This window comes from Nanorana parkeri, unplaced genomic scaffold (genome assembly GCF_000935625.1).
Source record: "Nanorana parkeri isolate BGI_ZX_2015 unplaced genomic scaffold, ASM93562v1 scaffold12, whole genome shotgun sequence".
NCBI lineage: Eukaryota > Metazoa > Chordata > Amphibia > Anura > Dicroglossidae > Nanorana > Nanorana parkeri.
Window position 1 is genome coordinate 3,079,546 of NW_017306280.1, and position 10,941 is coordinate 3,090,486.

At 43.7% G+C, this 10,941-nt stretch overlaps 1 protein-coding gene across 1 annotated transcript; it reads left to right on the forward strand.

Annotated features, from left to right (window-relative positions):
• The first annotated feature begins 809 nt into the window (after nt 1–809).
• On the forward strand, nt 810–10,534 carry TMEM179 (transmembrane protein 179). The gene is made up of 4 exons (XM_018556414.1): nt 810–1,143; nt 4,685–4,822; nt 6,566–6,644; nt 10,133–10,534. Exons 1-4 carry the CDS (start codon nt 842–844, stop codon nt 10,310–10,312), a joined length of 699 nt encoding a protein of 232 aa, XP_018411916.1. The 5' UTR covers nt 810–841; the 3' UTR covers nt 10,313–10,534.
• Nucleotides 10,535–10,941: the final 407 nt, after the last annotated feature.

The window sequence follows — 10,941 nt, forward strand, 5'->3', positions numbered from 1 at the left end:
ATACAGGACACTACAAAGTATGTATAGAATACTATTTATTGCTGCCCAGCTTTCTGATTGGCCGGGAAGCCGGCTTCATGCTCCTCGTCATGAGGGAGCATGGAGCCGGCTTCCTTAATGGAACGTCCGGTATCGGCAAGTACTGAAAAAATATATATCGGTACTCAATACCGAAAATCTGGTATCGGTGCATCCCTACTATTTATACCTTGTGAAATCCTCATATAGAATCTCTAGTGTGACTTCCATGTGGGCATCCAATGTGACTCCAATACAGGGTATCTAGTGTTACCCACATACAGAGGCCTCTAGTGTGAGCCCCACACAGGGCATGCAGTGTTATCCCCATACATGGCATGTAGTATGACCCCTGTACAGGGCATGTAGTGTTAACTCCATACACGACATGTAGTATGATACCTGTACAGGGCACGTAGTGTTATCCCCATACATGGCATGTAGTATCACCCCTCTACAGGGCATGTAGTGCTATCCCCATACATGGCATGTAGTATGACCCCTGCACAGGGCATGTAGTGCTATCCCCATACATGGCATGTAGTATGACCCCTGCAACGGGCATGTAGTGCTATCCCCATACATGGCATGTAGTATGACCCCTGCACAGGGCATCTAGTGTTATCCCCATATATGTCATGTATTATTCCCCTGTATAGAGTGTACAGTGTTATCTTCATCCTTGAACGATGAAGGAAGGATGGGGATCCCCATGTATCTCCCGGCACAGAGGAGCTGAGCTCAGGATGAAGGACTGATGACGCTGCTCTCTCCTCTCCCCCGTCTGTGCGCATCCTCCATACGGAGCCCTCCCAGCTGGAACATGGCGCTGAATAATTTCCTCTTCGCCCAATGCATCCTCTTTTTCCTGGCCTTCCTCTTCAGCTTCATCGCCGTGGTGCCCCTGTCCGAGAACAGCGTTGATTTCCACGGCAAATGTCTGCTCTTCACCGAGGGCGTGTGGCTGAGCGGGAACATCTCCCTGGAGAGGGAACACTTCACTGTGGATGAATGGGGGCCGGAGTCCGCCTGCAGGTTCAGTGTCTTCACCGGGGTTCTGTCTCTGCTGGTCTCCGCTGTGCAGGCCTGGAGGTCCCTCTTCCTCCTCTGCAAGGGCCACGACGAGTGAGTACCTGTGTGGAGGGGCTGCAATGTGTGCCGGTGTATGGCGGGGGGGGGGCGGACAGAGACTGCCAGCGGCTGATGGGTGGCTGGTTCAGCACCATAGACAGCGCTCTTCTCTCTCTCCTCCACCATCACTTCTCTTTCTCTCCTGTCTTTCTTTATTCTCTCTTTTCTTCCTCTCTCCATTGTCTCTGTCCCCCTCTCCCTTCTGTCTCTTTTTAACAAATTTCTAATTTCTGTCCACCTTTCATCCCCCCTCTTCTTCCTTTCTTTTTCATGTATCTATCTTTCACTCTCTCCCCTACCTCTTGCGCCTCTCTCTCTTTTCTACTCTCTCTGTTTTACTTTCACTCTCTTCTTGCTCTCCCCCTTCTGTCTTTTTTCTGCCTCTTCTCTCGCATCTTTCTTCTATCTCTTTTCTCTCTTGTTCCTCTTTCCTACCTTTTCTCTCTCTCTCTCTCTCTTCTGGCTCTTCTCTCTCTTTCTCTTCTACCTCTTATTTTTCTTTTTTCTATCGCTTATCTCTCTTTCTTCTACCTTATCTCTCTCTTCTGCCTCTTCTCTTTTTTTCTACCATATCTCTCTCTTTGACTGCTTTTCTCTGTCTTCTACTTCTTCTTTCTCTCTTCTACCTCTTCTCTCTATTCTACTTCTTTTCTCTCTTCTCCCCCATCTTTCTGTATTCCACCTCTTCTCTTTGTATCCTACCTCTTCTCTCTCTCTCTCTCTCTCTCTCTCTCTCCTTTCTATCCCTATATTCTATTTCTCTTAAACCCCCCCACCCCCATCTACCCATCTACCTCTTCTCTCTCTTTTCTACTTCTCTTTCTCGCTCCTATTTCTATCCCTATATTCTACCTCTTCTCTCTCTCTCTCTCTTTTACCCCTATTCTCTTCTACCTCTTCTCTCTCTCTCTCTCTCTCTCTCTCTCGCTCTTATTTCCATCCCTATAGTCTACCTCCTCTCTCTCCTTTACACCCCTCTTCTTCCTCTCTCTCCCTCTTCTACCTCTTCTCTCGCTCTTCTTTCTATCTCTATATTCTGCCACTTCTCTCTCTCTCTCTTTTACCCCCCTCTTCTCTTCTACCTCTTTTCTCTCTCTCACTTCTACCTCTCCTCTCTCTCAGCGTTATGTATACAGTATACTGTATGTCAAATATTTTCTTATGTTTGTACAGTTATGGCATGAATCCAGCCAAGAGGAACTTGTACTTGGAGGCCTATTGATAGTATAAACAGTAAAGCTGCCAATAAGGCCAAGAACAGTGTGCGGTAACACAGTGTGTGATTACTGGTTCTCTTTCACAGGTCTGATTACAGTAAGCTGAAATGGGATTTTTTTGTATTAAAGCACATTGCAGATTATCATTGTACTTTGTATTTGCCCAAATGTATGCCATCAAGGGCCCCTCTACACTCCAGCAGCACCAGATCCAAGTGACACTAAAGACACACGGTGCCATTGACAAGTGTGAACCTCCACTTATGGTCCTTTCATTGAGGAAGTCTTTCCACTCAAAAAATAGGTCATCAGACACCACCCCAAGCTCATGCATAATGTATGTCCTGAACATTGGGGCTCATGGTTTATGGCATTTCAGGTATCTGTCAGCATCATGGGCCTGGGAACAGTTGACCCAACACACGTCAATCGGTGTGTGTACAGGACAGTGTTTATGAAAAACCTTCATTGTTAGCTGTGTCTGCATAAGTGCCTGTGTAGGTGGGCTGTAGGCTAGTGTAAATCACTCAGCCTTATAGTTCGAGCCGACGTGTGACAATGAAACTGTCACACATTGGCTCAATAGATCAGGAAGTGAGCGAACACATACCACCGCTTGCTCACTTCTCGATCCTGTGCCTGCAGAGAACCGTGACTGTCACTCACGGCTCCCTGCAGGGATTCCCCCCCTCCCATGTCCGATCCTCCAGCGCTGACAGGCGGAATGGACAGGGAGGGGGTGGGTACAGCTGGCTCTGCCTTTAGATAGGCAGAACCAGCTGTCACTCACGCAGCTGGGTGGATCCAGACAGTATTGTCAGGATCCATCCCGGCTGTGGCGTCTCCGTATACCGCGAGCTGTAGCTCGCGGTATACTGAGCTTTGGGTGACAGGAGGATGCTAGTTTGTGTCCTCCCGTTACCCTTAGGAGAACTATGGGGAAAAGCACTGACCCCATAGTTCTCCTTTAAGGACTGAAAAACTGCAATATATTACGTATTTGTTTGCGCCTTTAGTACCACATTAAGTCCTTTTTTTATAGTCTTCTATTACAACTTTGAAGACAAACACATAGGACAGCTGTGTACTTCAATCACTGTAGGCTCTGAATTGTGCCTGCTACCTGTTTGTGATTGAGCAATGGCAGACATGGTTAGGAGACGGATTAAGATTTATGATGCAGAATCTCATTATATTAAAAAATTAAGGTATTTAAGTGACAAGGATAATGAGGTCCGGGAAATGTATGTCCTGAACATTGGGGCTCATGGTTTATGGCATTTCAGGTATCTGTCAGCATCATGGGCCTGGGAACAGTTGACCCAACACACGTCAATCGGTGTGTGTACAGGACAGTGTTTATGAAAAACCTTCATTGTTAGCTGTGTCTGCATAAGTGCCTGTGTAGGTGGGCTGTAGGCTAGTGTAAATCACTCAGCCTTATAGTTCGAGCCGACGTGTGACAATGAAACTGTCACACATTGGCTCAATAGATCAGGAAGTGAGCGAACACATACCACCGCTTGCTCACTTCTCGATCCTGTGCCTGCAGAGAACCGTGACTGTCACTCACGGCTCCCTGCAGGGATTCCCCCCCTCCCATGTCCGATCCTCCAGCGCTGACAGGCGGAATGGACAGGGAGGGGGTGGGTACAGCTGGCTCTGCCTTTAGATAGGCAGAACCAGCTGTCACTCACGCAGCTGGGTGGATCCAGACAGTATTGTCAGGATCCATCCCGGCTGTGGCGTCTCCGTATACCGCGAGCTGTAGCTCGCGGTATACTGAGCTTTGGGTGACAGGAGGATGCTAGTTTGTGTCCTCCCGTTACCCTTAGGAGAACTATGGGGAAAAGCACTGACCCCATAGTTCTCCTTTAAGGACTGAAAAACTGCAATATATTACGTATTTGTTTGCGCCTTTAGTACCACATTAAGTCCTTTTTTTATAGTCTTCTATTACAACTTTGAAGACAAACACATAGGACAGCTGTGTACTTCAATCACTGTAGGCTCTGAATTGTGCCTGCTACCTGTTTGTGATTGAGCAATGGCAGACATGGTTAGGAGACGGATTAAGATTTATGATGCAGAATCTCATTATATTAAAAAATTAAGGTATTTAAGTGACAAGGATAATGAGGTCCGGGCAGAGTAATCTCAAGTCCTCCCGTCTCTCCTTGGTGTTATTAATTAAAGCAGATGTCTTAGGAGAGCACTTATTCCTTCTCTGTGCTGGCTGGATGGTGTTTGGAGCGTCTGCTTATGGTGTTCTTTGCGTTTCCCGTGAGTTACATTGCCTTTCTTTTTTTTTATTGCAGCTCTTTCTTTTATGCCTTCCTAAATCTGCTGATCAGCTCCTTTGTGGTTTTCGTTATCTTTATTGCCAGCACCATCGTAAGCGTTGGCTTTAACATGTGGTGCGACGCAATTACGGAGAAAGGAAGTATGCCCAACAGGTTGGTGGAAAAGATTTATGGCTGTCCTTTTATGTAGATGGTTTTAAAAATGGGAGATTTATAACACAGAGAGTCTTCGGCCTTCTTCATGTTTTTGTGGACATGAATGTGATTGGAATCAACTTGAAGTAAACTTGTCAGGGGAGAAATACAGGAGCTGCCATTTCTGACTTTCTTCTGAGTTCACTGGCTATGTGGAACCTCTGCCTTCAATAGTTTGTATTATCAACCCAGAATATCATGGAAGGTTGGACAAATAAGTCAGAAGCCTTGATCTCCATTCTTTTTCTGGGGGTCAGTACCAGGAGGTCAGCATGAATGCCAAGCAATTATTGGTTTTGAGAAGCAGAGAAAGAACAGAAGCCTCCATGTATCGCTCATGATAGTCTGTAATTCAGGGGTTTTCAAACTCTGGTTCTACGGCTGTTGTGGAACTACAAATCCCATGAGGCATTGCAAGACTGTGACGGAAACAGGCTACTTCACCAGTGCCTTCCAGGGAGCTCTTGCAGCTAAACTGTGGGAGAACATTTGGCAATGGTTTTAACAAAAACTAGATGGTTGAAGTGTGGCTACCCCTGGTGACCATTTTGAGGCAGACCTTCCCCCCGCCCTTGCTAAACTGCCAGCACTTATTAAATGTGTTTATGACAACAAGTAAACCAAACATGTCGATGCCTGGCTATTCCTTCCTCTTTCTCTGGACTGCTCCACCAATGAGGTCTGCTTTTAGGGCTTGTTCACACCAAATGCAGACTAGATCTGCATGAGTTTCTGCACATGCAGTGCAGTGTGTTTTGCCGCATTTTTGACGCGTTCCGAGCTGTTTTTGTAATATATATATATTTTTTTAGCCTAAAATGGGCTTTCAGTGCATTCCAGGGCATTTGCATGCATTTTTTATGTGTTTTCCAGGTATGTGAGTGGTAGCCTTGGCAATGGCAATGTGTTTCAGGCAGGGACGGGTCTCCCTTTCTCAAGCCTATAAGAATGCTAAGTTTTTGTGTGGCTGAGTCCCCAAAAAAGACTGAACATGAAACTGATATGTCTTTTGTGTTTAGTAGGGAGAGCCGTCAGTCCTGCCAATTGCATGGGAAGCAAGGTAGAAAGCCACATGCTCTCCTGTACCCAAACATAGCCAGTATTTTACTCTTGCAGATGAACAGGGCAGCGGAGTGGCACATAGGAGAACTATATAAGCAGCAAAAGGGAAGCTGGCTACTAAGGTGTGTGTATAGCCAAGAGTTACGACCCCTGTAAGTTATTTTATGTTGTCTGTATTGCAATGGGGAGATTGTCATTTCCTGTCCTGGAGATTGAGCAGAAAGTAAGAAGACATTTCTGCAAAGTGAGACAAGGAAGCAAGTGTCTTCAACGGAAGATTTTTGCTTCCTTCATTCTATTGACAGTTGTAAAATTTTGTCATTTCTGCTGTCTGTCTATCTTGGGGACAATGTTCAGTAGAGAAGGTGAATCTCCCCAGCAGTGACTCTGACAGCAATAAATACCTAAGAGGGGTCCCAACCTTCCACATTTTGTTCAAAACTAAAAAAAAAGTATATTGGCAATACATACACTTTTAGGCAAACCAGTTCACTCTAGCAAATGGCAAATAAAGATGGCCACCAATTGCATGGAAAGGATAACTGCTCTACTCAATTTGTTTTTGGCTCTTTTCAAATAGCTTTCTGGTATAATTTACTTTCTGGCATATCTGCTAATATGTTTTGTAACTTTCCAAAGCTGTGAAGAACTCCAGGACAGAAACCTTGAACTTAATGTAGAAAATTCCTCTTTCTACGACCAGTTTGCCATTGCCCAGGTAAGTGGTTATTAAAAGGTTTGTAATTGTTTGAATTAAGCATGTGATCTTCCTTTCTATGTCTTTCCAAATACACATATAGGGCATACATTGAAACAGAACAAAGTCAATCATGTTTATATTTACCAGACCAGTCCAAGCAAAACTGATTTCAGGTTGTTGTAGATGCTGAAAATGTAAGTCCCGAGGCTCTTAAGTGTCTCAGGGAATACAGAGATGAGGCTTCCACAGCTGACCTCCTGAACATGCACATCTGCTGCGACCCTTATGAGGCAGTCCGATCTGCCTAATGGGTTTAGATTTTTATACTACAAAGCAACCAGTAGCAGCAAAAACCCCAAAGTTAGGCAAGAGCACCACAAACTCAATGCTGGGTATACGTCGTGGCAGGGAAATCTCAACACTGCGATCCCCATGAACTAAAAGCTGTCATCAGATAACGTAGCCCAGCACACTCCACCCATTACTGAAATGTTACTTGAGTGTAGCTATAGTACAGCTGTCAGTAGTAAAATTGTTCTAAACTGGCTTAAGAATTTAAACATCTTCTTAAGCTTCCTAAGGAGAGCTAATATAATCTAATATGTTCCTAGCACTGTTTAAAGCAGGCCGCTCCTACTACTGCATGCAACAGGCCAACTCTTTAGCACTCAGGGGCTTACTAATAGTGGAAACCAATATCTGCTCTCCACTGGACACCACATTGAATAGTCCACACCTGTATTTTAGGAGCCATTCATGAAATGAGGGTCATGGTTTGGGACCTGTGGTGCCCCACACACTCCTCTATGCATAATGCTGCCACCAGAACTTCATAATTGAGTTTGACAGGTCATGTGACAAGGCTCTCCTCCACCGCTGTGCTTTTTAAATGTATGCCATTTTTTTCTTATCAAAGCAACAATATGGCCATGATAAGACCACACTGCTACTTAATAAATGGGGCTCTGAGTGCCAGAATTGTTGTATTATAGATCACAGGGTTTGAGGATCTCGGTACACTTTAGAAGATATTTAAAGATAGGTACCTGCATTTTAGTTCTGTAGCCAGTTTGCAGCCAGATGTACTTTTTATAATCCTTCATTAGAATACATATTTTCGCCCTGTAGTTCTGCACTCCAATGTACAAATCTATGAAATTTCACTATGACACCTATAGGATAGTAAAATATTGTTATAGGATTGATTGACAAGGATTCTGACCTTGTGAAAGCATCATGTTCTAGAAAACCCCATCTCATTTACCCAATTTAAATGCAAATAGCTGGTATAAAAGACGCGCCATTGATTTTCTAAGGACTCCATTCATAGATTTGCAAAGTTGCCTTTTGAGAGTATTACCTTGCAGTGGTATCTTCTGAAACGACTTTCAAGATGACTTTCAAATTTCATCAGATATACAAATGAAACCTAGCATGCGTAATATGCCAAGGCTGCTTTTTACATTCAGTCGTATCCTACCCAACAGCATTGGGGGGAATTTACCATAGCAATTGCGAGTGTTTGAACTTGCACGGAATATATTTGATGCCCTTTGTGCCAGATTTATGATGCTAGTGTAATGTTGTTCATAAATGAGGTTTAATAGACTCCAGGAAAGAAGACTTGTAACTCCAGGCAAAAAGCTTAACTGACGCATCTTGAAGAAGTGGTCACGGGGACTTCTTAAGGTGCGATTGTTTTGTTAGGTGATGCTCCAGTTTCAGACAGCTGCAGAACAAGCGCAGATGAAAACAGGTGCAAAAACCATGCAAAAAAATGTGCAATTGAAAAAGTAGTGCAAGCTATGGTCAAAACAGGTGCAAAACATGTGCAGTTGGAAAAGTAGTGCAAGCTCAGATCAAAACAGGGGCACATGTTAAAAGACAGATTTGCACATAAAAAAAATTATCTAAGAGGCTAAAACTGTCACAATTGCTTTGATAAATTCCCCCATTGTGTTTAATAATAATGTGGGCAAGAATCACAAATCAAATGTATATGCAGTATTCCAAATAACTAATACACTGAGCTTACCTCAACCATGACCCAGGCCAACCAACAGTATCAATTTAAGTTAAAACATGCAATTGATATTGCAGTGTGACCTGATTGTAGAGTATGATCATATGCAGAAGTACAAATGACTCCCTCAGCAAACGCACAAAGAAATCTGAGGCATTCTTTGTAGCTTTTGTGTCCACACCGTTTTGTACAAATGTGCTATAGATTATTTCATCATTGACTCTCATTTTTTTGCTTGTATAATTTTAAGATTACTTTACTAACCTCTGCAGAGACCCCGAGGTCATTCAAGTTTATGTATAACAAAAATGTTTCTTTTTAGTTTTCAATAGAATAGAACAGGTTAAAACCCCTGTCAGTTTTTTGTTGTTGTGCAGGGTTTTAGGAGGGCTGTGCAGGGTCTCAGGAGGCTGTGCAGGGTTTTAGGAGGGCTGTGCATGGTTTTAGGAGGGCTGTGAAGGGTCTAAGGAGGCTGTGCAGGGTTTTAAGAGGGCTCTGCATGGTCTCAGGTGGCTGTGCAGGGTCTTAGTGGGCTGTGCGGGTCTCATGATGCTGTGCGGGGTTTCAGGTAACTGTGCGGGGTTTCACCAGGGGTCCAGTTGGTCTTGCAGGTGGGTGCAGGCGGCGTAGTTTCAGGAAGGAGGAGATGTGTGACCGGTACTGTAAGCAGGCTTGGGACCTCGGCAGCCTTCCTGTGAACCGTGGCACCTGTTTACAGCACCGGCTTCAGTTTAAATATTTAAAGCGCTGGTATCGGCCCTTAGTATTGGGCCATTTTCAGGAGTATGAGTGCTCGTGGAAATGCCCAGTATCGGTGCATCCCTAATTATTTATATTTAATATATAACATTAGATGTAGTGACTGAACTATATTTTCACCTCGTGATGCTGCCAATAACAGAATTCCTACCCTAAGGTGACAACACTCACTCACTGTACTGTGTCTTCAGAGGAAGCCATGGTTTTCACACTAGTACATAACTACCAACATGTCTTCTTCTCTTTATTTCCATTACATGGAGGAGGGGGATAATTCGTAGTATAGATAGCTTTGAAAGAAAGATATCATTGTTTAAAATATCAGTTCAGCTCACAGGAATTTACAAGGACCAACAGGTATTTTCAGTACTTGCTGAAAATGTGCTTAGCCTGAAAAAATTAAACGAATGCAACCACCATATCTGAGGATCAGAAAGGAGGCTGGGCTCGGTGTGAACCCCCTCCTCCTGACCCAATAAATGGCTGCAATTGCGGTGGGGGCATTCCCTGCCCCTTTTCCTACCCCATAGCTGTGCGGCAGGAAATGCGCCTTTTAACAGCTGATTGAATTGGAGTGGGAGTTTTCAGTGAGCTTGGGCAAACTCTACTACTACTGAGAAGTGGAAAAGTGCAGTGTATTACATTCTTGTTTTTGAGTTTAGATACACTTTAACTTTCACCTCCTGAGCAATTACCAACAAGGACATTGTTTTTCTTCTTCTAGTTTGGTCTTTGGGCTGCCTGGCTTGCATGGCTGGGAATTTCCATCCTTGCATTCTTGAAAGTCTACCACAATTACAGACAGGAGGACCTGCTGGACAGTCTGATTCTAGAGAAGGAACATTTGATTGCAAAGTCATCATCCAGACAATCAATGCATGAAGAGAAGAGTGGAATGATTTAACCGAAACCAGCCATAACATATTGCAATATTTAAAAAATGAAAGCCACACGGTATATATTCTAATTTGGTTTACTTCCTTCTAAACGGTTCTGACAAAGTGGCACAGTGGCTTTCTCTTCTCCGCAATTAGGCTGCCATTATTTGCCAATGAGCAGTTGTTTCTTTTAAGAGATGATGTCTGCCATATTGCAACAAATCATATCAAGTGTTTGCTGAGATAGCTACATGCTTTTAACTTGACATTTAAAGGGTCGGTCCATCTACAGGTGATATTTTACTCATAGGTGGAAAAAAGTGGGCTGGGTCGACCCCCTAGCTTCGTATATGTCTGGGTGAACTAAACCTTTAAGAAATTACATTGTATACAAAATAGTATACATAATTACACTGTATACAGAATTGATTTAAGCCAAAGTTACATTATCCTTTTTTTGGAAAAATAAATAACTCTGAAGGATTCATGAATTGTTCTTGCAAGTCCGTGAGTGGTGTGGGGGAAACAACAACCTTATTCAATAACAGTACAGAAAGCAATGATGTACTGTATTTTTTGCACCCAGTCAGAGCTAAGTGTTTACAAGTGTAGTTTTTATTACTGCTTGTACTCAATTGGTGGGATTTAGCTCCAC